We start from the raw sequence: 27,803 nt of genomic DNA on the forward strand, positions 1-27,803 counted from the left end.
TTTACCAATTGAGCTATCAGGGAAGGTCATGGCAAATCTAGACAGCATATTAAAAAGCAGAAGCATCACTTTGCCAACAAAGGTCCATATGGTCAAAGCGACAGTTTTCAGTAGTTACGTACGGATGTGAGAGTCAGGCCAGAAGGAAGGCCAAAGAATTGATGCTTTCGAACAGTGGTGTTGGAGAAGACTCTTGAGAGCCCCTTGGACTGCAAGGAGATCAAACTAGAAATCCTAAAGGAAATCAACCCTGAAAATTCATTGGGAGGATTGATGCTGAGGCTGAAGCTCCAATACTTTGGCCACCTGATATGAAGAGCCAACTCAGTGGAAAAGACTGATGCTGGGAGAGATTCAAGGCAAAGGAGAAGAGGCAACAGAGGATGAGATGGTAAGATACCATCACAGATTCAATGAACAAGGAGACAGTTGAGGACAAAGGAGCCTGGCATGCTTCAGTCCAGTGAGCTGCAAAGAGTCAGACATGATTTAGTGAATGAACAACAATCTTTCCCCCATGGTAACCATAAGATTTTTTTCTACATATGTGACTCTATTTCTATTTTGCAAATAAGTTCATTTGTACCATTTTTTTTTTAGATTCTACATATAAGTGATATTTTATGATAAACTGGTACTTTTAAAGTACTTAAATGATTTTAAACCATGTCAATGTCCTCTCTTAAAATAACATAAACTTTTCTCTGAAGCTATATAAATACCAAATTTTTAGTAAGTCTGTTTTCCATGGTTAGTAGAAAGATAATATTTGGTTCAGTCTCTATCCAAAGTATGACAAATTTTGAATTGTAAAGAAATACAACTGTTTTTGAACTGTTTGAATTTCACCATGGAGCCCAAGGGTTTGAATATTTGCTTACCTCGGACTTTAAAATATTTCACATGGTTTGCCACAGCCTCTGTAACACTTTCATCTGGGCAAGTTTTCACACCATTAGGAAATAAAGTAGATCGCTTTCTTCTGAGCAACCAATGTCTCTCAGTTTCTCTGTTGTCCAGAGGTTGCTTCTTTTTAGCAGATAGAGAAGAATCTGTGGATTCTGAGTCAGTCTGGAGAAAAGAAACTGTACTCTTGGGTTCTTGGATCTCTTCTAAAGATAAGTAGGTTTGTGCTACAGAGTGAGAGCATAAACAAAACTTCTGATGATGAATGAAGATACAGAATAAGAGGAAACAAACAAAAACTGACATCTGCACCATGTCTGGGATTTTTAACTCAATGCTCAAATTACAGACCTATATGTTTCAAGAGAAGTGAAGTATTTGATTTTTTCTCCATTTAATTCCTACTCCTTATTTCAAGACTATTAGTTATTGAAACCAAGTATACATTCAATTTCGACACAAGAAATAAGAAGAGGTAAGGTCTGAATCAAGAAACATTAATGAAGAGGAAAACCAGAATTATTGGAGAAATTATCACACAGTTTAAATGAAGCAATACTAAAGATTGATAGAGTAATATTTGATTCAATTCCTTACAGCAATCATATCAAATAATGTTTTTAGAGAAAATATACTACAGATATAAAGAAAAATATAAAAAGTAACACAGATTTTTAAATACCTGTTAATGATGGAAGGTTTCCTTCTATCAGGACAAATATCAAAATACACAGAGAAATCTTCCCAAAATGAGGAAACATAATCATTTGAGCCAAAACCAAAAGGAGGAGGAGAGGCCAAAATCTGTAACTGAAAAGTCTTGAAATGTCCAGTAACAAACTGCTACAGAAGAAGTCTAACATTTACAAGTTTATGTTTGAGAACTAACAACCATTCCAAAATCATTATAAATTAGCTGAATAAAAATGGTGTCCTTTCAAAGAACCTCTCCCTTCTTTTCTGAAATAACTAACATGCTATGAGAGCAGGAGAGATAAGCTAATTAGGACAGATGGGAAGAGACAATTTCTTTGTTCTAATCTAGTCAGCTAAGCTCTTTACTAACACTCTCCTTGCCTTTAATAAGCAGTCCACATAAAAATGTTTCCCCCAAAATAATAATGTTACACATACAACTCAGAATTTTACAATTTTTCTCAATCTACTAGATTCACATATTCTCTGATTTTCTCTACAACTGATTTATAAGCATAAAATGCCCAGACCAACTACACTTGTCTACATCAGAAAACAGAACTATATACAAAATAAAATCAGTTTTCTTGGAGCTGTTTCTGTAATAAATCTACTGTCTTGTAAGCTACTGTCTGTCCCTCCTTGATTAATAAAATTGAAAATCTTCCACTGTAACCACTTCTATCTCCTTCCTCATCTATAAAATAGAACAGGAAAAGTAAAAATAACTCATGATAAAGATATTGTAAGCATTAAAGAGGCATTAAACTTTTTCTAAATCCTAGTTAAGTGACTGGCTTATGACTTTAAAAAGAAAGCCAAATTTGTTTTTTTATCCCAAGAATTGTGAAATAAAAACAGTATTAGCTTCTTTAAGAAGGTTTTCCCTTTCCACTGACGACACTCTTACAACCTCTCTACCAGCTCTCAGTATCACACCCACACACACACCCTAAGCTGAACACACTCCAGTGATCCCAAAGAAACTATGATTTTTTTTAAACAATCATACTTAAAACTGTTCATGTGTTCATTTCTCCTATTAGATTATAAGTGACCTAGGAATAAGAGCTGTCATTCATTTTTTCTACCTTGTACATTTCCTGATAGCCGTAGATGCTCAAAAAATGTTCCCTGAACTGACAATCAAAATTACCATATGCCTGTTAAAACAGAAGAAAAATTAATCTAAGCATCAATTATATGACATGAACTGAGTATCACACAATTTAAAATTTATATCTAAAAATCGGTCACCTTTCATAAGGAAAAAAATTACACCTCAGCCTAATGAATTCGAAATATGTTTAATATAAAATGTTGGTATTCTCAAAGCATTATTTCCATATGAATTTACGAAAATGGATTTTAAACAATCTTCAAAACATGATAAGGGACAGTGGTATCTTTGAAAAACATACAAACAAAAGTTAAGAAGTCACAATAAGATGTATTATATACTTGTTTTCCCAAAATTAGATATACAAAACAATGACTAGTCATCTAAAAAAGTTCCCTCCCCGACAAAGAAACTGGGAATGAAACATGTAATTATAACTGTCTTTATAGGAACTCTCCAAAGGACAAATATCTTTAACAATAAAAAGGTGATGACACAAACATAAGGACACTAAGGCTTAACTGACAACTCAATTCACGTGATTCTGAAGTAAAACATCCCACCTGTTAGCTTCATCTTAAATTGCCTTTCCTTCACTGCTATACAGTTACAACATAAATCTAAGAGATGCCTAAAATAGAAGATTAAAATAATATTATTAAAAAAATTTTCTTATCTGAGAAAATACAATATAACTGTCCCATCAAAATATTCCTGATAACATTAGAAGGTTGTAAAGTGTTGAATCATATGTAATACCATCATTATCACATCAATTCAGGACTGTTACCTGTCAAAACATTTAATAAAAACTTATGCTCCGTCTGGTTCTTAAGTCTCTAAAAATTACAATTGAAAAATATAAAAGCAATGAGAGCAATCTGGCTTTTGCAGACGAATACTGGGTAAACAGAGCTATAAAATTATGTATTCAGTCCTAACAATTAGTATATAAGAATTCAAGGATTTTTTTTTTTAATTAAAGTTATGAAGACACCAGTTTTACCTTCTATACTTACAGAAACTGTATACATATTCTGGGATGTCTGAGTAGGATAGGAGTCAATATTTACATAGCTATACCTCAAATAAACTAAGTTGAGCTACATATGCAATTTTTTGTGATAGCTAAGTTTTTTGCTTCAAATTCACTCTGAATGAACGAACTAAATTCTCAGATCCCCACACAACAGCAAAAGAAACAAAACAAACAACAATTAGAGTTAACAGTTCCATTTAGCAACTGAGAAAAATAAGCTGCGCTTTGAAAGAGTGAATTCTTATCACCTTCCTAACATTGTTTTCTCTTATGCTATACAGAAGGGATGCCGTAAATGGCATTTTCTGAAGCCTTGATACTAAATTCTTTTTTTAAAAAAATACACAGTATTCATACTGCATGCTTGAGCTGCAAAGAATAAAACTACAATATAATGTGACTTGTCAACAAATTTGACAAGCCCTGGGGCTGGCACCAGGGAGGACCTAACTCCCTTCAACTCCCAGTTATGTGGAAGCACAGATCACATAGCTTTATTATCTACAAAAACATTCCCACATTACATACACTATTGCATAATCCAAGCATATTTAATCAGAAAAATATCAAATACTTATGAAACTTTAATTTCTAATACATTAATCTATATCACCCCCAATTCCACTCCATCTATGAGATCCCAACAATTCTAATAATATATCTTATATATTTTAAATAATGTACAATGACTTATAAAACTACTGCAAGTTATTTTCTTCTCTGTGAGCTGGCCAACACAAATGCTGGTAAGCGGCTTTCCAGTAATCGTACAGAGCATCTGTGTCATGTTTGTACAGATTAACTAGCTATTGCTAGCCTTCTGTTGCTGTAAATGAAGCTTCAAAATGAGCTCTCGAATATCTTCCCGTTTGGTCTTTATTACATGACGAGGGAACCATTTCTCCAGATGAATTGGAAGTTCAAAGTTAACAATAGGATCCTAATGAGAGAAAAGACAATGTAATCACTTTAGCAGTATAATTCAAATTTGCTCAAAATTCATTTTTATAAGAAATGAGAAATTCCTAACTTTTTAAAATAGCAGCTTTAGTGAGACATAATTCACATAACATACAATTCACCTAAAGTATTCAATTGAATGATTTTCGGTATATTCAAAGTTGTGCAACCATCACCACAATCAATTTCACAGTATTTTCATTAAACTGCTAATTTTCAAACATCAAAATTAAATACCATATGTTCTGCTACAATTCATGTTTAAATGAATTAGTGCAAACAGAATTAGTAAACAATGATTCAGTACAACATAGAAGTCAGGTTGGTTTGAACACAATCTTCTCCGACATATTACTACTTTGTACTATTAAAGCAAAGAGAAAGGCCAGCAGTAAATGAAGAATCTCAGATAAAAAACAGAAAATTCTACAGAAGTACCTTCTTTCAGTCTAAGAAAACAGCCAATTTAGTGGTTTCAAGAATTGCTACCTTTTCCATTATGTTAAGCTTAACAAGGAAGTTCCAACTGCAAAGACAATTCTGCCTGTCTTCAAGAAAATAAATAAATAAATGCTGAAGACTACCCTAGATCATGTTTATAAATCTGATGAAACTATTATAAGCTAGATGTAAGAAGGACTTACTTAAAAAGGAAATTAAGAATCCCAGGGTTTAAAGCTGAAATGATGGGCTGACTGTGATTCCAGGAGCATATATCAGTGGAGATTTAACTGTGCAAGTATTTTTATTAGAATTTATGTTGTTTTTCTTAGGCCTAGTTACAAAGTCCCACAGGTTTTGAGTGATCAACCCGAAACCTATTTTCTTCCACCCACAGTCTATTAGTGCACAAATTTGTGAAACATGAGGTTTAGCTTTTTGAGTTCCCCACCGCCTAGGAATCTTGAGTGGAGCTACAACCTAAGTGAGAAGTATACTCACTTAGGAAGTATACTACTTAGAAGTAGACTGAGGCTACATAAAGTAGAATTATATAGCGGACTCAGAATATGTTATGTAATAAGACACTTTGGATAATCTAAGAACAAAATCAAATCTCTTTGGAAAGCATATTAGAATATCAGAATTGTCATCCTATAAGGCAGTTCCCAGTGTAGAAAAAAAAAGGAAAAAAAACATAATAACACATTTAATGGTTTCCATAATGTATACCATCTTCTACTATAATCAATTCTTCCCAATTATACCAAAAGTTATAACTGCATACTATAACCTTCATGCGTTGAAAGTACATTGAAGGATTATCTAAACAAGCTTCTGGTCGAAAGTACCTTGTTTCTACAGCCATCTTCATAAATAATATTGGTTATGACTGAAGTAATAAGCTAACAGTTCAAAAAAAAAAGTGATTCTTTGCTATTTAAAACTCTTTTTAATGTTGTTACAGTTCCTATAGAATCTCTGACAAGCTAGTAAATAATACCTATTCTTGTCATTGTACTGGTGAGATTCTTCAATACACAAGTCTTTGGTAGTGAAATTTTTCTTCAAATTTGTCTGTCTTATCCTCTCTCTGCCTTGAATCCATCTGCGACTCCAATTACATGTAAATTAGACTTTTTGACTGTACCACACATGTCTCTTTTACGCTGTTCTCTTCTTTATATTCTTTTTCCTTTCATAGCTACAGTGGGATACTTTCTAGTGTCCTTTTTTAAAGTTCCCTAGAGATGGCTGGATGGCATCACCGACTCTGTGGACATGAGTTTGAGTGTACTCTGGGAGTTGGTGATGGACAGGGAGGCCTGGCGTGCTGTGATTCATGGGGTCGCGGAGAATCGGACACGACTGAGCGACTGAACTGAACTGAACTGAATCCTGTCTTCTGCTGTATTCAGTCTGCTATTAAACCCATCCAATAAGTTCTTAATTTCAGATATATCAGTATGCACGTTCAGTTCTAGAATGTCCACTCAACATTTTTTTAAAGGAGATTCCATTTTCACCCATTTTGTTCATCTTTGACTATTTTCTCCAATAAATTAATCAAATTATTTTAAAGTTCGTATCTTTTAGCTGTAATATTTGGGTTATATATGGTTCTATGCCTTTTTTTTTTCTTTCTTGATTACCTCTAACATATTCCTGCTTCTTTGCTTGCCCAGTAATTTGTGATTATATGCTAGTAACTGTGAATAAAAAACTTATCTTTACATACCTTAAAGAAGCTTTCCACATATTGTAGTAAATATACACCACAATCACTGCTATTATCCTGTTTAGGAACTTTAGGGCACAGATCCACCATGTTTGTTTTGCTGAATTCACGATGAGTTTTTCGTTTAACTTCCCATTCTACCTCTAAATACCTTAAATCAACAAAAGGTAGAGTGACTTGAATAGAAATTCCTTTACTATTATGTAAACTTTCACAAAGATGTAAAAACATCTGCTGCCAAATATGTTGCCTCCAGCCACATTTCAAAAGACTTAAACCTTAACAGCACAAATTATAACTTGTGAGGCTTCAAAAATGCTAATAAAATCATCTGAGTTTTTTCAACAACTCAACTTTTACAACTCATATAACATAAGTCACTTATATTTACAAAGTAAACTTTAGTTGATCGTTTTTTCCACATCCTATAGCAAATTTTAAGATTACCAACACATACACAAAATAAGAATGTACGAGTTTTTTTTTTTTCTAAAGTGCTACTTTTGTTCAATTGTGAATACAAATTTCAAATGTACTTTTGATATAAATCCTTGAGAAATATTTTACACATAATGGGGTTATTATTAATTAGATCTATAGACCTCACCTACGTACATAATAAAATATAACTTCTGATCTAATCTTTTAAGTAATTCTTAAAGCAACTTACCAATTATTGAGATTATAGTAAAATCATTACTTACTCCCGTAAATTCTGAACTGTGTTTTGTATAGAAGCAGCTTTCAAGGAATCTAGTATGAGAATGCATGGCCTATGAAAATCAAAGAAAGAAATCAAGATGTATGTATTTGCATATGAAGTAAACCTAAATATCTGAAATACATGTTACAGCATGTACGCACCTTTTACACATTTTCTTTGGTACTGTCACATTCATCTCAGGACTCTGAAATAACAAATTTTTATGACTTTGAAATTAAAGCTAGCTTGAATAAATAAATTTTCAGTCATTTAAAAAAATGTTTCAAATAACTTTAAAATTTCAAATGAGAATTCTTTTCATCATCTCAACTAAGACAAATTCATTTTTAAAATTTATTATTTTCTGTCACTGGTGAAACAGTTTATAAACTTTTACATGTGTCCTTAAGAAGTTATGGAGCTTTAAAATAGCCTAAAAAACAAACTGGAACTTGAATTACTTGTATTCAAAGTTGCCATCTTAAACAAAGATAAACAAGCTAATTGAATCTGTCCTTAATCATATTTTCTTAACTTAATAAATGAAGTCAGTAGAGACAGACTTCTTCCCTTTGAGGCACAAGAAGCAAAGTATTAATGTATATTAAGGGACAAGAGAGGGCTTCCCTGTGGCTCAGCTGGTAAAGAATCTGCCTGCAATGTGGGAGACCTGGGTTCGATCCCTGGGTTGGGAAGATTCCCTGGAGCAGGGAAAGGCTACCCACTCAAGTATTCTGGCCTGGAGAATTCCATGAACCGTCTATGGGGTTGCAAAGAGTTGGACACAACTGAGCAACTTTTCACTTTTACTTTCAAGGATAAGAGATGGGTATTTCTTATTTTTGCTGATTAATTTAAGAATCAATAGATCAAACTTTCTTTAATATGCAGAACTTCTCAGTTATCTTTATTATGCTAATATAACAGTAACTCTCAAGGAGGGAAATAGAACACAGGATTTACTCAGCTTAACTGACTTTAAAATCCTTTTTATCATAAATGCATCTTAAAACAGAACTCAATTTGGGAAACCTGGCTCTAGAAGCAAGAAAGTGAAAGTGAAGTGAAGTCGCTCAGTCGTGTCCAACTTTTTGCAACCCCATGGACTGTAGCCCGCCAGGCTTCTCTGTCCACAGGATTCTCCAGGCAAGAATACTGACGTGGGTTGCCATTTCCTTCTCCAGGGGATCTTCCTGACCCAGAAATTGAACCCAGGTTCTCCCGCATTGTGGGCAGACGCTTTAACCTCTAAGTCACCAGGGAAGCAAGAAAGAACTCCCCTATTCTGCCCCTGTGACATTAAAGAAGAAAACCTTCCTTCTGCCCACTCTGTTCCAGTGACAATAAAGACATAAGCCTTTGCTAGCGAGGCTACTGTTATCCGTATGTATAAAAAATAATTAGGCGACTACCTTAATCAATTACGATACCAAATCTAGACCATAAATATCAGTTTGGAGGTCATTTGAAGAAAAGTTAACAGTAACTATCTTAGCCACAGAAGTCATGTGGATTAACCGTGAGTCTACTTTGAATAATTTTTACCAATAATTTATAAAAATAGAAAGTGGAATGTAAAATATTGTATAGGAGGTGGTGACCAAAACCATCCCAAAGAAAAAGAAATGCAAGAAGGCAAAGTGGTTGTCTGAGGAGGCTGAGAAAAGAAGAGAAGCAAAAGGCAAGGGGAAAAGAGAAAGATATACCCAACTGAATGCAGAGTTCCAGAGAATAGTAAGGAGAGATAAGAAAGCTTTCTTACATAACCAATGCAAAGAAATAAGGGGAAACAATAGAATGGGAAAGACTAGAGATCACTTCAAGAAAATTGGAGATATCAAGAGAACATTTCATGCAACAATGGGTGTGAAAAAAGAAACAGTAAGGACCTAACAGAAGCAGAAGGAATTCAGGAGTGGCAGCAAAAATGCACAGAACTATACAAAAGAAGGTCTTAATGACCTGGATTAATGGCCTGTATAACCATGATGGTGTGGTCAGAAACAGAAAACCTGGAGTGTGAAATCAAGTGGGCTTTAGGAAGCATTCCTATGAACAAAGCTAGTGGAGGTGATGGAATTCTAGTTGAGGTATTCAAGTCCTAAAAGATGATGCTGTGAAAGTGCTCACTCAATATGTCAGCAAATTTGGAAAACTCAGCAGTAGCCACAGGACTGGAAAAAGTCAGTTTTCAATCCAATCCCAAAGAAGGGCAATGCCAAAGAATGTTCAAACTATCACACAATTGCATTCATTTCACGAGCTAGGAAAGTAATGCTCAAAACCCTTCGAGCTAGGCTTCAGCACTATATGAACTGAGAATTTCCAGATGTACAAGCTGGATTTAGAAAAGACAGAGGAAACAGATTAAATTGCCAACATTTGTTGGATCATAGAGAAAGCAATGGAATTCCACAAAAACATCCACTTCTGCTTCATTGACTATGAAAAAGCCTTTGACAATGGAAAATTCTTAAAGACATGGGAATCCCAGACCACCTTACCGGTCTCCTGAGAAACCTATATGAGGGTCAAGAAGCAACAATCAGAACTGGACATGGAACAACAGAATGATTCAAAATTGGGAAAGGAGTATGTCAAGGCTATATACTGTCACCCTGCTTATTTAACTTCTATGAGAAGTACATCATATGAAATGCTGGACTGGATGAATCACAAGTTGAAAAACATCAACAACCTTAGATATGCAAATAATACTACTCTAATGGCAGAAAGGAGATCCAACCAGTCCATTCTAAAGGAGATCAATCCTGGGTGTTCATTGGAAGGACTGATGCTAAAGCTGAAACTGCAATACTTTGGCCACCTCATGCGACGAGTTGACTCACTGGAAAAGACTCTGATGCTGGGAAAGGTTGGGGGCAGGAGGAGAAGGGGACGACAGAGAATGAGATGGCTGGATGGCATCACCGACTCTGTGGACATGAGTTTGAGTGAACTCCGGGAGTTGGTGATAGACAGGGAGGCCTGGCGTGCTGTGATTCATGGGGTCGCAGAGAGTCAGACACGACTGAGCGACTGAACTGAACTGAACTGAATGGCAGAAAGTAAAAAACTAAAGAGCCTCTTGATATAGGTGAAAGAGGAGAGTAAAAAAGCTGGCTTAAAACTCAACAGTCAAAAAACTAAGATCATGGCATCTGGTCCCATCACTTCATGGCAAACAGAAGAGGAAAAAGTGGAAACAGTGACAGATTTTCTTTTCTTAGGCTCCAAAATCACTGTGGATGGTGACCGCAGCCGTGAAAAGACACTTCGTCCTTGGAAGGAAAGCTAGACAAACCTACACAGTGCGTTAAAACCAGAAACAACACTTTGCTGACAAAGGTTTGTACAGTCAACGCTACGGTCTTTCCAGTAGTCATGTACAGATGTGAGAGCAGGAACTTAAAGAAGGCTGAAAGTGAAAGTCACTCAGTCGTGTCACACTCTTTGCTACTCCATGAACTATACAGTCCATGGAATTCTCTAGGCAAGAATACTGGAGTGGGTAGCCTTTCCCTTCTCCAGGGGATCTTCCCAACCCAGGGATCGAATCCAGGTCTCCCACACTGCAGGCAGATTCTTTACCAGCTGAACCATAAGGGAAGCCCAAAGAAGGCTGAGCACTGAAAAACTGATGCTTTTGAATTGTGTTGTTGGACAAGACTCTTTAGAGTCCCTGGACTGCAAGGAGATCAAACCAGTCAATCCTAAAGGAAATCAACCCTGAATATCGATTGGAGGACTGATGCTGAAGCTGAAGCTCCAGTGCTTTGACCACCTGATACAAAGAGCTGTCTCGCCTCGCCAAAAAGACCCTGATGCTGGGAGAGACTGAGGGCAGGAAGAGAAGGAGGCCACAGAGGATGAGATGGTTGGATGGCATCACCAACTCAATGGACATGGATTTGAGCAAACTCTGGGAGACAGTGAAGGACAGGGAAGCCTGACATGCTGTAGTCCACGGGGTCACAAAGAGTCGGATACAACAGCAACTGAACAACAATTATTGCAAAAACTGATGAAATGATGAAGAATAAAAGTACATTTTCCCATAGAAATTGGAAAATTAGCCCACCAGGATGATCAGATAAACTACTAAATAAATGAATCTAGGAAGTTAAAGTAAGATAAACAGATGCAAAAAGAAAGACAATTTCCCTTGATCTCTTTCCTATACCAACAAAATAAACCAAAGAATCCTAAATCAGCATAATTTAATCATACAGTCCACCTGTATCTGTCATAGCCTACCTAGCTATGCCTTATTTGAGAGATAGAATTGTTATATTCATGAGTTTTCCTCCCTTCACATTTATAAAAATGCACTTACTTGAGAATCTTCTGTACCTGAGGACAGTGTTGAAGAAGAATGCAGATCATTATCTAGTTAGAAATAACAAAACAGTTATGTGTGTTTATTTTATGTCTACTACAAAGTAGTGGGATAAAAATTGTAAAGTGTATGCACACTAGTAGTTAAAGGAAAAAGAATACCAGGAAACTACTCAATTTTTTTTAATGGTTAATATTACCAAAAAATCCAAGTGATAGATAAAACATATGATGCTTAAGTAGCTGTCATCAGACAATACATAAACCCTACAGCCAAATCTTGAAATACCACTTAGCTGGGCCATTTTCCCATGAAAAGACAATCCTCATAGAATGCTCATTTATCAAAATCTCTGCTGTTTTAATGCAGAGGACCACTAATTCACTTAGTAATAATTTTTTAACATATGATCACAGGGTGTTTTGCATAAATACACTTTACAGCACAGGAGAATTAGACACAATTGAAAATAATCAGTTACTTTTTCAGTTTTTCTTTCTCCCACAAAAGATACAGGTTTTGGCTAGTATCAATGTTAATGAGTAATATTAATTCTGCTTGCTGCTTAGGCTACAGCTATAAAATATAGTTTGATATTTTTCTCAAAGAAAGTAGGCTTATTTACCTACTTAAGATGTATCTGGATTGCAATATAAAAATCATGGAAGAAAGAGACCCCTACATTACCTAGCCAAATTACTAGTGTCAACACAACCTGTCTTGATTTATACCAAGAGAAAGACAAAGAGGGTAGATTTCATGAAGATACAGGATATGAATTCTTAGCAAGAATATTTTATGAAAAGTGCTATAATAAACGATATAACAGTATAATTTGAAAATTACATTTTGTTTATACATGGGTCTGGGTATCATGAAAATTTCAGACATTTCTTCTAATAAACTAAATGATAAGAAATAATTATACTATTTATACTATCTTTCAACCTCATACTGTTCTCTATAATCATTTTACTTTTGCCATCATTATTAAAAATATGATCCACATTAAGTTTATCACCTATTGTTCTGCTGTCATGTTGGGATTCCTCAGCCTGGGAGTACTGGGATATAGTTTGTGGAAAATCTTCATACACAACTTCTTCTAACCATGGAAAACAAATGACTGCAAGATACCAGTGAGACCTGTTAAAAAAGAAATATAATCTTAACACAAAATCTAAACAATATAGAAGAATATGTTCTAGAACTATAGCTGAGAAGGTGGGTATGACAAATATTAATTCTGAAGAAGTTCACTGTAGTATCTGAACACACATTTCACAACTAATTTAAAAAGTACTAAGACTTCTTAGGGTAAAATCTGAGTAATTCAAACTTACTTTTATATCATTAATATTTCCTGTTGAGGATCTGCTTTAATAAATAAACAGACTTATAGCATCATCTTTTTTCTTTTAGTGCTTAAAGAGTTTGTTCTCTTAAATATTTGAAGATTCACCCTGAATGCTTTTCCTTTTTTATTTAGAAAATCTTTTCTTGAGTACCCCTCACCTCCAAAAAAAAACAAAACAAAAAACTCTATGCTTCAGTCATTATAATCTTGGGGAAATTTGTCATTTTATTTTTTTCACTATATACAACATAAGCACTGTCAAACCAAAATCCAAGACAAATAAACTCATTTATTAAAGTTACTTCCATAGAAAAAAATTTAAACATAACACCTTGATTGACAAACCCATACTTTTTTACTGATTACTGATCTAAAAATGCACAAAGTACTTTTCTCCACCCTCCAATTTTTTTTTTTTAATAATCTGAAATACTCACGACTCATTTACAGGCACAAAGATGTAATCTTTGTTAAAGATGTTTATGTGACGAGTCCATGTTCTTACTCTCTTATGTCTTCTCTGAGCCATTCTGGGAATAAAAAGATAGATATATTTGGTACACATAAAATTCAAAATTTAAGATAAGAATTTCAAGAGTCATTTTATACATTGAAAAATGCTAGTTTTAGTTTATTTAACCATCTTCTTCAAGATATATAATATTTAACAGACTGGAAAATTTGCTTTTATTAACATCTGGCTGTTTTTAAATATGACCACTATATAAACATAAAATAATGGATATGAGAAAGGCAGAAATTCATAAAATGCTCTATAGATTCTAAAAGTGTCTGAACAACTGAATATGAACAGCTATACCTATTTATTCTGATATAAAATATTATCATGAAACCTTAACAGAACTGTCTAAATGTTCTATGTGTGATGAGGGAGTTGTTAAAACTTAATAGAAGAGGAGGGATGAAGTATATATTCTTAAATTTTTAAAGAGGAAACTCTTCTCCCTTTATCTCATTTATAAGAATATTATAGGACAAGGAATTCCCTGACAGTTCAGTGGTTAAGACTTTGCTTTCCAATGCAGAGGATGCAGGTTCGATCCCTGGTCTGGGAGTCAAGATTCCACACGCCTCCTGGCCAAAAAAACAAAAAATAAAACAGAAGCAATATCGTAACAAATTCAATAAAGACTTTAAAAATGGTCTACACTAAAAATAAAAGAACATTATAGGACAATGAGTTAAGCATATGCACCATCCATCTTTTATTTCTTTGACAAATATTAGATTCCTAAGAATAATGAAAATCACTCACACTGCCCTAAAGGAATTTACAAAATAATAAAACTAGAAAAAAAAACTAAAACAAAAAACTAAAATGTACGTTTCATAATTCATTTGTAAAATTCATACAAATGAACTATGGTGATAGCATCTAAGAAAACCATCAAGAAAAAGGTTGGGACACATGAATAATAGTTCCCTTTCTTTATGTCATTAGGGAGTTAAAGAAGGAAGATCTCAAACCAAGTTTGGATGTCAAAAAAGGTTCTAGGAAAGGGATGGCATTTCACAGTTGCATAAAGGAGGTTATGGTATGACATCTGCCTCAGTCCCAGGAAGGACCTCTTTTTAGTTAGAAAATTAAACAAACAATGGTTTGTTCTTATCTATTTATATACCAAGTAACACAGGAAACAGGTATCTCTGCTCTATCCCTGTCCATGAGAATATCTAACTAAACTCACGGGAGTAGATGTTGGGAGTAAAATGGAATCTAGAACGGGCTAAAAGATGTGGTAGGAATCAGACACTATGGAAGAGAACAACTTTGTAAAATAATGAGTCATATGTTTACCAAATTTTCTTATTTCAAAGTGATCCAACCATTACAATGATTATAAATAATTACTTCTACCTAGTACAGAATCTCTTTGTTTGCTATTTGAAAAAATCTTAAAAGAGACAACTGGTCTTCTTTTGTTTTATGTTGGTGTTTGATAAATTTCCTGATTATGCTAACCTTACTTCACTGGGAATACATCAGACATTGGATGGAGCAAGGATGATAAGAGGGAATATAGGGCCACAATATGATCTCTTACTCTCTGTTCCTAACTAACTGGAAAATTCTCAATTAAATGTCTAACAGTTCTCTCCCTGTTCCATAACATACGCGATTATCTTTTGTTCTGAGTTCCTAGTATGTTCTAAGAAATGAGCAAAATGTACCAGGTATAGAGTAGAAAAAAAGACAGATGCAGTCCCTGACCTCATGGAGCTTATATTTTAGAATGAGAAACTGAAAAGAAACAAACAAACATAAAAATTATTAGAAACAGTTTTAAAATAAACTAAAAAGTACCAGGAGAGAAAAAAAAAAAGTGCCAGGAGAAGAAATTTCTGTCAGAAAACAGCAGAGAGCTTAGCATATTCAAAAACTAAAAGGAGGCAGGCTGAGCTGAAGTATAGTAAATGAAGGGAGAGAATGCTGTGAGATGAGTTTAGGGAGACGGACAGAAGTAGATCTTGCTGAATCTCATAAACCACAGCAATGACTGTGTCCATCATTTAGTCTGATATTTCCTAACATTAATAGCTTAAGTTTCCTATAGGATTCATTGGCCATAAATTACGGTTTGTATCCCTCCCAAGTTTGTTTCTGGATTCTTTTTTTTTTTTTTAGCCAATTTGTAGGGATTCTTTGCGTGAATACTAACTGTATACACATCGGCAAGCATTAGTATGAGTATTGGTGTGTGTATATGTATGTATGTGTTCATATGTTTATGGGCATGCGTATATGAAGATATATTATGCATAAGATACATGTAATATCTATCTTACCTGGGAAAACAGGTAAGATAGTTTTGTCTTATGTTTATATATGATCAGGCATATAACATCTAAGTTTTTTCTAAATTTTTAATCAAAAAAAATTTTAAACACAGCAGAATCTACCTTTTCATTTCCTCAGTTTCTAGGTAGGTATGTCAACCGCATAATCTCCACATTGACTAGTAATCTTAACACAAAATGTGGGATTAAGTGTAGGGTGCCAACCATCAATTTCTATACACACAAAAGAGGAGGGCATGAGAAATGTTAAATATCTAACTTGTTTACTACATCCTCCCCTTCCATATATCCCCCTCCGTTAACCCTAATCATAAGGAATATTTTCATACTGAGATTTTCTCCTTAGTTGATCCTGGAAGGCCTTGTCTAACAGCACAAATTTCAAACCTATAAAGACACTCAAAATATGGATGACCACACATTCCAGTTTGTCTAGGTATACAACCAATATACACAGGTTGCCCAGTGTAGCTATTAATAGAGCCTCCTTTTATTCACTCAAGTGTTCCAATTTAGACCATAAATTATACAGCTGCAATACTATAAATAAGAGAAAGAGCTTGAACTTTGAAATTGGAAAGCTATATCCAACTTCTGATAACTTATCTAACTTTTTTAAGCTTCAGTTCACAACAATGGCCATTTATCTCATAAGACTATTGTAGAATCAAACAATAACCTTATGTTCACTGTCCTGGTTCCAAGCAGGTACTCAATAAATGTTAATACTCTCTCTATTGCTATTCTTTTTCTCCAACAACACAACAAACTCAGTTTACCCATTTAATCATCTTTTTAGTTGCTTATTGCTCCTATTATTTTAAAGGGATGAAACAACTCTCACAGCCATTTTTTTGAAGGCCATCAAGTAAAACAAAAATATCTCTGGACTAACAGTTAAAAGATAAAGATTTAAGTACCATCAGTTCTGTCTATCAGAATTCTGACAATCTTTATTGGCCTGCTTCCTCATCTGAAAAATGCCTTACATAACTAAAAGCACTGTTTTGGGAAGAAATAATGTACAAAAATGTACTTTGTAAAGTGGCAGACAAATGTTTACATTAACTTTAAAAAAAATAGAAACACTTAATTTTATCATATGCCTACCACACAGATTATCACACAAAGTATTAGGGGTGGGGAGAAAGGTGAAATAGCTCTTTGCTCACAACTATTCAAGTTACTGCTAAGATAAAAAAAATTACTCCTTCTTCTTTTTTGCCTGTCCCTAACCACTGCTCAGACCCTGATGCTGGGAAAGACTGAAGGTGGGAGGAGAAGGGGACAATGAGAATGAGATGGTTGGATGGCATCACCGACTCAATCAACATGAGTTTGAGTAGACTCTGGGAGTTGGTGACGGACAGGGAGGCCTGGCATGCTGCAATCCACGGGGTCGCAGGGAGTTGGACACAACTGAGTGAATGAACTGAACTGAACCACTGCTCTATAAGTTTTAGAATTAATCAAAAAAAATACCTGGATGGAAATTCAGCTAAATTGTGGGGACAAATATAGTACTTTTTATAATGTTACCTCAGTTTAATTTAATAGTAGTATGTTAGTGAGAGTCCGGAGAAGGCAATGGCAAGCCACTCCAGTACTCTTGCCTAGTAAATCGCATGGACAGAGGAGCCTGGTGGGCTGCAGTCCATGGGGTCGCTACTAGTCGGAGACGACTGAGCGACTTCACTTTCACTTTTCACTTTCACACATTGGAGAAGGAAATGGCAACCCACTCCAGTGTTCTTGCCTGGAGAATCCCAGGGATGGTGGAGCCTGGTCGGCTGCCATCTATGGGGTCGCACAGAGTCGGCCACGACTGAAGCGACCTAGCAGCAACAGCAGTGAGAGTCCAACCAGGAAAACATAAATCTTCATATATATTTAAGACAGATAAAATGTAATGCAAATTATTGGCTACAGTGGTGATAGAAAAAGTACAAAGCCACAAAAGGCAATCAGTGAGGCAACCAGAGCTGGGCACAGTAGGACAATGCTACACCCAATGCTGAAGGGGAGAGTGAAGAAGTAGAACTTAGAGCTCTATCTGTCCAGTGAAAGAAGAGCCTAGGTCTGTCCAGTGAAAGGAGGGCCCACAAATGAACTAAAATCACTACCAAAATAACTGCCCAAGGCAAAGGGGGTAAGGAAGAAACATCCTGACATCTTCTTTCCTTGCCATCCATCCAACCTCCAACATTCCCAACAGAACAATTGGAAATGCAACCTGCAAGAGTAAGTCTCCCTGTGATGAGGAACAGAACAGTGGAAAGGTGAGAAATTACTTTCAGAACAGACAGGCCCAGGACATGCGCAAGTGGTAATACTGCTCACTTTAGGAAATACAGTAAGAAGGTATTTTGCTAGGAGCATCAAAATAGTAATGCTTTCCTCTTAAAACTTAAGTATATTGCAAGACTGACTTACGAAAGATTTGGATTATCTTCTGTTAAATTATTTTCCTTTCTTGTCAAGCATTTGTAGAAAAAGCTACTAAAAATATGACTTCGTTCAACAAGTTCATCTGATGCCTTCTCCAATATAAGATACCTATAAAGTAACAACACCACAAAAGTAAGTTATTTTTAGATTTTACCTGGTTTTCCTCCAATTATTTTATGTGTTCTGAAAATCTTCATTTATATGTCTAATTAGAGTCGAAGCAATCTTGCAGTTTGCTCTGATTTTGTTTTTTGTTCTTTAACTACCTTACCTTCCATCAAGATCAATTAAAGCAGAAATTTTCCATGTTCTCATTCATTTACTTAACACATATTTCTCAAGTTCCTACTATGTGCTAAGTACCGTATTTATACTAGCAACATTAAATGAGAGGGGGGAAAAACAAGTTCCTGCCCCCAGAAAAGTGAGGGTAAAAAGGAAATATTAATCAAATAATCATGCAATCACATATAAAACTGAAACCATGACATTCCTAAATAAATCTAGAGAAACTTTAATAATTCTTGAGACGCAGTTCAGTTCAGTTCAGTCGCTCAGTCGTGTCCGACTCTCCGCGACCCCATGAATCACAGCATGCCAGGCCTCCCTGTCCATCACCAACTCCCGGAGTTCACTCAAACTCATGTCCACAGAGTCGGTGATGCCATCCAGCCATCTCATTCTCCGTCGTCCCCTTCTCCTCCCGCCCCCAACCTTTCCAGCATCAGAGTCTTTTCCAGTGAGTCAACTCGTCGCATGAGGTGGCCAAAGTATTGCAGTTTCAGCTTTAGCATCAGTCAACTAATCACTAAATCCTTAGTCCATTTCCATATAAAACAATTCAACACAAGCTTATATTTCAATCACTTAGTGATTAAATCTCTCATATTTAGAGAACTCTGGTACTGTTAATAGTGTAAAAAGGTTAAAAAAATGACGTTGCAATTGCTTTTATTAAAAAAGCATAAAAGACAAACTCAGCTTGAATTATTTTTAATGTGGTCATGCAGAGCATATAGTGTGTGAAAGGAGACACAAAGAATGCCTTTGGTGTGCTCCAAGTATTATCTTAATCTGAATGATGATGACATGGGTACATATATATGTGAACATTCATGAGCTGTACACTTAAAATTTGTGTACTTTCCTACTTGAAAGCTATTCATCAATTTTAAAAATAATTAGGAAGTAGTTTAAAAAATTAACATAGGATCCCCTCTGAAAAGAATTCAAAGAGACAGAGATACAGGCACTTCAGTGAAAAAGTATACAAAAATACTCTTAGAATCAAATTATAAATAAAGTTTTAGTAATTATTTCCAATAAAATATATCAAAATTAACACCAAAGATGATCTAATATATCTCACAAAATATAAATTTGACACTACTTAGGGATACAAAACTTAGGAAGATGTAAGATGCTCAACTTTTAGAAGGAAAAATCATCCTAATGCCACCAATAACTTTAAAATAAGGCAAAATATTATATGAACCATAAAAGAGATACAAAAAAGGTATTATGAGAGTTAATAATACCTGTTTAATCAGGAAAGGTTTTCAAGGAGGTAACACTTGTGAGGAAGGGGAGTAAAATTTCAAAGGGGAATAAAATTTTAACACGTTAAGATAAACAGGAGAATATTCCATGAAGCAAGAGTAACAAGGCATTAAGGCAGAAGAGTGGCTAAGGAATGGGCTTTGTTTAGTAGACTGATTATAATTTAATTTTGCTGGACTATGCAATAGGCACAGGGTTATTAGTAAATGGCAGAAAAGGCAGATTAGTGTCATATTATCAAAACACTCAAATGCTTGACTGAACTCACTTTGACAGGTAATAAGAATAAAAGTTTCTAATGAGAATTGCATTCATGAAGTAGTTTATGAATAATAATGGTGGTAATAATATACTTAACAGATAGGAAAACAAAGACAAAGGATATAAAAAATTAATTTAGATAAGTATACTAAAAAGATCGATGACAGAAGAAAGATAAATGAATTTGAGAGACCAAATCTACTACTCAGGCAACTGAGTATGTAGAAAAGAAAGAGAAGGTAAAGAGTCAATGATAATGGAAACTTCACTTCCAGCCCAGATGGAATAAGAGGGATCAGATTTACACTCCTATTTGAAACAAGCAAAAAATCAAACAAATTACATGAAGCAATAGTTTTTAAAACACTGCACATCAGCAACAAAGAATACTGACGCTTGAGAGATGGTGAGCTCCATAACTGCCTTAGCTTACTGCCTTGATACATTTCAGATTACCACACAGAAAGGAATAATCCAGATGAAAGATGGTAGACTCCCTGAGTTTAGGAGATGCTGAGAGTCAGGAAAGATTAAGGCAGCAAGAGTTTGCAGATCAAAATACAGGAAAGGAAAAAGCAGTATAGATAGAAAACCCCAAACATATGCAGAGCATCCTCCTCAAGAATTTAGCAGAATACTGATCACTGCATGTACGTAAAGAAGACACTTAAGACTGGAAAAACTATCTGAAAAAAGTAGAGAGACTGGTACCCGGCATTCATGCAGATTGTAGGAATACTGCCGGTTGCTACCAGCCAGGCTGGAAAACCCCATAATTCATGAGAAACTGAGTACAGTATTCAGAAGGGTCTTTCCTCAGTAGTGGGGATTAATCTGTTGGTCTTACCTAATAAATCTTAAAAAGAAAGAGTTTAAAATCATTGAACTGTTTCCAAATCAGTGCAGCTCAGTTGCTCAGTTGTGTCTGACTCTTTGCAACCCCATGGACTGTAGCACACCAGGCTTCCCTGTCCATCACCAACTCCCAGAGCCTACACAAACTCAAGTCCATTGCATTGGTGATGCCATCCAACCATCTCTTCCTCTGTCGTCCCCTTCTCCTCCCGCCTTCAATCTTTCCCAGCATCAGGGTCTTTTCAAATGAGTCAGTTCTTCACATCAGGTGGCCAAAGTATTGGAGTTTCAGCTTCAACATCAGTCCTTCCAATGAATATTCAGGACTGATCTCCTTTAGGATGGACTGGTTGGATCTCCTTGCAGTTCAAGGGACTCTCAAGAGGCTTCTCCAGCACCACAGTTCAAAAGCATCAATTCTTTGGCATTCAGCTTTCTTTATACTCCAGCTCTCACAACCATACATGACTACTGAAAAAACCATAGCTTTGACTAGACAGACCTTTGTTGGCAAAGTAATGTCTCTGCTTTTTAATATGCTGTCTAGGCTGGCCATAGCTCTTCTTCCAAGGAGCAAGCATCTTTGAATTTCATGGCTATAGTCACCATCTGCAGTGATTCTGGAGCCCAAAAAAATAAAGTCTCTCAATGTTTCCATTGTTTCCCCATCTATTTGCCATGAAGTTATGGGACCGGATGCCATGATCTTAGTTTTCTAAATTTTTGAGTTTTAAGCCAAATTTTTCACTCTCCTCTTTCACTTTCATCAAGAGGCTCCTTAGGTCTCTCACTGTTTCCATTGTTTCCCCATCTATTTGCCATGAAGTGATGGGACCAGATGCCATGATCTTAGTTTTCTGAATGTTGAGTTTTAAGCCAAATTTTTCACTCTCCTCTTTCACTTTTATTAAGAGGCTCTTTAGTTCCTTTTCCCTTTCTGCCATAAAGGTAGTGTCACCTGCATATCTGAGGTTATTGATATTTCTCCCAGCAATCTTGATTCCATCCAGCCTAGCATTTCAATGATGTACTCTGCATATAAATTAAATAAGCAGGGTGACAATATACAGCCTTAATGTACTCCTTTCCCAATCTGGAACCAGTCTGTTGTTCCATGTCCAGTTCTAAATGTTGCTTCTTGACCTGCATACAGGTTTCTCACAGGCGGGTCTATGGGGAGTTTAATCTTAGAAGGCAACATAACCAGGAGAAAAAAGAGAAAAAAGAAAATCCACAGAATACAAGCCTAAGAGCAACTGTGGAAAAGGAACTTTCCCATGAAAGGCTCTAACCTAACAACCTAATGCACAGCCTGGCCTGCTCACAGGACAAAGGACTGAGTGAGCCCCAAAGGAGAGATGGCTGGCTGCATATTGGCCCCGCCCCGCCCAGAGGCAGAGAGGCAGGCTTTCAACAGCCAGAGCTGGAAGGCAAGGGGCTGCTGCAATCTAAACCCCAGAGACGGCACCTTCTGCCAAACTGTGAGCAGGCTCCCAGATGCTAACCAAGTTTTCCTGAGATCCTGGATGGTGGACAGCCACCAGGAGGGTCGCAGCCTGAGATCAGCTCTCCAGAAGAGACATATGGCACATCTGAGATAGTGCTCTCAAGGCACACACAGGAAACCAAGCAGCTGGGACCAAGGAGGTAATTGAGACACATGACCCACCGAGGACAGTGAGCTCACCAAGAACCTGATCACCTGAGCTGCTCAGACCTGGAAAGGGCACAAAATGCACGCCCAACCCACAGAGACTGAGCCAGAACTGTGTCTGAGTGTCTCCTGTGGAGGTACAGATCAGCAGTGTCCTGCCCCAAGGAGGGGGCTCTGCATGCAGCAGACCTGGGTATGGCATATGCCCTCTTGGAGGAGGTTGCCATTAGCCCCACCATAGAACCACCAGAACTTACACAGGACTGGGGAAACAGACTCTTGAAAGGCACAAACAAAACCTTGTGTGCACCAGGACCCAGGAGAAAGGAGCAGTGACTCCGCTAGAAACTGACCCAGACATGCCCATGAGTGTCCAAGAGTCTCTGGAGGAGGCGCAGGTTGGCGGTGGCCTGCGCAGGGTCAGGGGCACTGAGTGCAGCAGTGCACGCACAGGACCTTTTGAAGGACGTCACCATTATCTTCATTACCTCCACATAGTTTGGCCTCAGGTCAAGCAACAAGGAAGGAACACAGCCTTTCCCAGCAACAGAAAACTGGATTAAAGATTTACCGAACATGGCCCCGCCCATCAGAACAAGATCCAGTTTCCCTGAGTCAGTCTCTGCCATCAGGAAGCTTCCATAAGCCTCTTATCCTTATCCATCAGTGGGCAGACAGAATGAAAAGCACAATCACAGTAAACTAACCAAACTGATCCCAAGGACCACAATTTTGTCTAGCTCAATGAAACTATGAGCCATGCCATGTAGGGCCACCCAATATGGATAGGTCATGGCAGAGAGTTTCCAAATAATCTGTTTCAAAACAAAATTCAAAAATATTTATAGGAATATACCAATATCCAATAAAAATATCACCAGACATGCAAAGAAGAAAAAAAGACAGTATGACTCATAATGAGGAGAAAAATCAGTCAACTGAAACCAACCCAGAACTGACAAGGATGCTAGAATAAGTAGAAGAAGACATTTTAAAAGTTATTATATAATAATTATATTCCATATATTCAAAAAGCTACATACATGAAAGATATTTTTAAAAAGACCCAAATAGAACTTCTAGAGATTCATTCTACAAAGTTCAAGATGAACAGTAGATGGGAACATGAGACTTTTAAGTCTTATCCTTACTAGAATAAGGACAGCACTATTATTAAAATGATAGGGCTGAAATTATATGATGATAATAAATTGATTTGGGAATGGTCAGTGAAATAATCAGGAGACATCTTGAAAAATAAATGTTAGAAATGTGGGTCTAAGGATATAGTACAAAATGAGGGCAAGAGACAAATTATTGTTGCATGAAAGTTTATAAAGCTTTTTTATAAATTCCTTCAGCTTGGCTATATAAAAATTGAAAACTATAATAGAATAGTGATATAGATTTTTTTTAATGTTGGTTAACTTTTCCAGCACTTAAGGACACAAAAAGAACTATATAGCTGCTTCTTCCTGGTTCCCAAAGTGATGTGTCATTGTGTAAGTACTTTCATCAATAATACTATAGTCAAAGCATCAAGCATCACTGACTCAATGGACATGAGTTTGAGCAAAATCTGGAAGATGGTAAAGGACAGAGAAGCCTGGCGGGTTGCAGTCCATGGGGTCACAAAGAGTAGGACCCAACTTAGTAACTGAACAACAAAAAAGTCAAAGAAGTATCAATCAACAGCAAGCAAATAACAAAAATGAAAACAAAACAAGAGTAACTCTTCTCAAGTATATAGTATCTATGGGAAGTAAAGGAATGAAACTGAACTTGTCAACACTAGAAAACTTCGCTAGACAAAATTTTTCAAATCTGAAATTTTAGTGGGTTATTTTCAGCTAGAGTTAAAATACTTCAGAGAAATATACTTTAAGATTCACATCAAAACCTGTAAAACAAATGACATAATGACATGATCATGTTTCACTGTACTTACTTAAGATAGAAATCAATGATTACATCATTAAGAAACTCTCCTTCTTCTAAGCACTCCAGATCTTCATTAGTTACTCCTAAACCCCCTTTAGTAGGTGGTGGAGGATATACAATCAACCTTAAAAAGTAAAAATAAAAGTAAAATATATTAATAATGAAAACTCTGGTCTCAAAGGGATTTGTTCTTTGGGACAATACAGGGCAGTAATATTCAATAACTAAAATCTTAGGGTAAAAATATTTGACACAATACAATCAACTATATTTTCCTTCCCTTGTTTTCACAAGCTACTAATAGTACTGTCACTGAGTATCTTTTCATTTCCAATCCTTCCCATGTGGGCTAGTCTCAGTTTTTGCCTAATCATCAGGTTATCTCACTATCACTGAGGATGTCTCTCTTCTGTACAATATTTAACTTTCAACAAACTGAATAAACCATATAAGATTCTCCTATGCCCCAGTTTCCACTGTTAAGTTTGAATCCCCAAGACTAAAACAGTCAGCAGTCAAAAACTATGTTCTCCTACTAGTAACTAGTCTACACCAGCTGGACAGTGAAGAAATAACATGGGAGCTTAGGAGACAAGTTTCCCATAACAACATGCTTACAATATAAAACTTAGGAGAACATAAAGGAAATAAACCATCAGATCACAACCAGAAAGAAGTGGAAAACAAAATGACAACTAATTAGGCATTTTTCCCTTTGGTACCCTCTCTTAAAGTTCAGAAATAAGAGCAGTTGTGAATTCTGGTTATAATCTTGAAACAGACAGGGTGGTACTCACTGCACAAATATAGTCAATAATAAAGGTATAATATGTACTTGTTGAACTGGAAAGATTCAAGAAGGTAAGAATCAACTGCAATTGATTTAATCTTTGCAACCATTGCACCTAAATTAAATAATACGGGAAATTTTTAAGTCATAAAATGATAATAACTATTTAATGGCTATTTCCCTATCCTGTGCTGTCCGTTTGTTTTTTAACAGAGAAAAGGAATCATGTAGCAGAATAGAAATTATTCTCAAATGCAAAGACTCCCTTATTCTACTTTAGTACCATAAGAAGACACAAAAAAACCCAAATATGATCAAGAAAGTAACTTGTGAAGGGAAGTTCTGATAAACTTAAAAGTACCCAAAATTGAGGCACACTTTAGTAAGCAATTTCTCTTTTCCTATCATATATTCAGATATGGGATCAGTTCAGTTCAGTTCAGTTAATTGCTCAGTCGTGTCCAACTCTCCGTGACCCCATGAATCACAGCACGCCAGGCCTCCCTGTCTATCACCAACTCCGGGAGTTCACTGAAACTCATGTCCACAGAGTCGGTGATGCCATCCAGCCATCTCATTCTCTGTCATCCCCTTCTCCTCCCGCCCCCAACCTTTCCCATCATCAGAGTCTTTTCCAGTGAGTCAACTCGTTGCATGAGGTGGCCAAAGTATTGCAGTTTCAGCTTTAGCATCAGTCCTTCCAATGAACACCCAGGATTGATCTCCTTTAGAAGGGACTGGTTGGATCTCCTTGCAGTACAAGGGACTCTCAAGAGTCTTCTCCAACACCACATATGGAATATATAATCTTAAAAACCATATGCTGCTGCTAAGTTACCTCAGTCGTGTCCGACTCTGTGTGACCCCAGAGACAGCAGCCCACCAGGCTCCCCTGTCCCTGAGATTCTCCAAGCAAGAAACTAGAGTGGGTTGCCATTTCCTTATCCAATGCATGAGAGTAAAAAGTGAAAGTGAAGTCACTCAGTCGTCCAACTCTTAGCGACCCCAAGGACTGCAGCCTACCAGGCTCCTCTGTCCATGGTATTTTCCAGGCAATGGTACTGGAGTGGCTTGCCATTGTTTCTATTCACATATTTTCAATAAAGGCTTTGACACATTTGACATCGTGGCTACCATTTCTGACTTCTTAAAACATAAAACTCAGTGAAGTGGCATTGACGTCTATTATTTCTATTATTAACTGTCAGCAAGAAAGCAAAACTGAAAACATTTAAAAAGGCAAATACTTAAAATCAGCAACATTAATGAAAACTACTAATGTGTCCACCTATTACAAACAGGATATGACACAGTACATACTTCTGAACAGGTCCGGTATGCCTGACTTCTCGCCATTCCTCATCTGGATTAGAAGTAATAGAAAGTGAGTAGCAACCACTGCTTTGCTTCTGCAGTAAGGTGTAAGTAGGTTTGGCTGTATCTGTATTTGAGGGCTGACCCCCAAAAAAGAAAAAATGGCAAAGTAAAAGGTCTCCTTATACCTGTACAATTACATATTAACTCTCAAAAGGACAAAGTCAGAAGTTAAGACTTGTAAGAGAAAATGGGACTAAAAGAAATACACACCAATGAGTTATATACATATATACACACAGATACTCTTAAAATTTCTACAGAGATATAATCAAATCAAAATAATACTCTGGAGCAAAAGATAATGTACTATGGATCAAAGTTTAACCTGAAGTGTTACTTATAGGTCCAGGTTTTACAATTTTAGAATCTGAAAACAGTGCTGTTCAAAATGCACAAAAGAGGTGATAAGTAGTAGGAATGTTTTTAAAAGACTGATAAGAGTTTATAACAACACAAACTGATATTTTATTATTAAATGGAAAACTATGATATAATTTATATATACAGTGTAATTATCAGGCAAAATTTTCCAATATTATGCAAAAGCCAGTGGTAAAGTCTTAAACACCTTATCTTTCACTAATGTGTCTTTCTACAGACCTTTAAAATAACAGATTAAAATAATAAACAAGCCTCTAAGGTGGTGCTAGTGGTAAAGAACCCGCCTGCCAACACAGGAGATATAAGAGACGTGAGTTCGATCCTTAGGTAGGGAAGATCCCCTGGAGAAGGGCACAGCAACCCACTCCAGTATTCTTGCCTGGAGAATTCCATGGACAGAGGACCTTGTCAGGCTAC

At 36.2% G+C, this 27,803-nt stretch overlaps 2 protein-coding genes across 5 annotated transcripts in view; both read right to left on the reverse strand.

The window, feature by feature from the left end:
* IMPG2 (interphotoreceptor matrix proteoglycan 2) overlaps positions 1-2,701 on the reverse strand; it is an 82,608-nt gene extending 79,907 nt beyond the window's left edge. The window contains exons 1-2 of the mRNA XM_088836658.1: positions 1,589-2,701; positions 882-1,133 (exon numbers count right to left, since the gene is read on the reverse strand). Coding sequence (XP_088692784.1) covers positions 882-1,133; positions 1,589-1,769 — 433 coding nt within the window. The 5' untranslated portion in view covers positions 1,770-2,701. The remainder of the gene's footprint in view (positions 1-881; positions 1,134-1,588) is intronic.
* Positions 2,702-2,904: 203 nt separating this feature from the next.
* Positions 2,905-27,803, reverse strand: part of SENP7 (SUMO specific peptidase 7) — a 139,065-nt gene continuing 114,166 nt past the window's right edge. For 2 of the 4 annotated variants that reach the window (XM_088836661.1, XM_088836659.1), the window contains 10 exons: positions 26,949-27,082; positions 24,846-24,962; positions 18,553-18,675; positions 13,737-13,829; positions 12,964-13,088; positions 11,940-11,992; positions 7,765-7,808; positions 7,605-7,673; positions 6,901-7,051; positions 2,905-4,701 (listed from right to left, as the gene is read on the reverse strand). In XM_088836661.1, coding sequence (XP_088692787.1) covers positions 4,564-4,701; positions 6,901-7,051; positions 7,605-7,673; positions 7,765-7,808; positions 11,940-11,992; positions 12,964-13,088; positions 13,737-13,829; positions 18,553-18,675; positions 24,846-24,962; positions 26,949-27,082 — 1,047 coding nt within the window. In that variant the 3' untranslated portion in view covers positions 2,905-4,563. The remainder of the gene's footprint in view (positions 4,702-6,900; positions 7,052-7,604; positions 7,674-7,764; positions 7,809-11,939; positions 11,993-12,963; positions 13,089-13,736; positions 13,830-18,552; positions 18,676-24,845; positions 24,963-26,948; positions 27,083-27,803) is intronic. The other 2 variants (XM_088836660.1, XM_088836662.1) reach the window with 1 other exon arrangement.

This window comes from Moschus berezovskii, chromosome 1 (genome assembly GCF_049115385.1).
Source record: "Moschus berezovskii isolate FMDL1 chromosome 1, NW_MosBer_1.0, whole genome shotgun sequence".
Lineage (NCBI taxonomy): Eukaryota > Metazoa > Chordata > Mammalia > Artiodactyla > Moschidae > Moschus > Moschus berezovskii.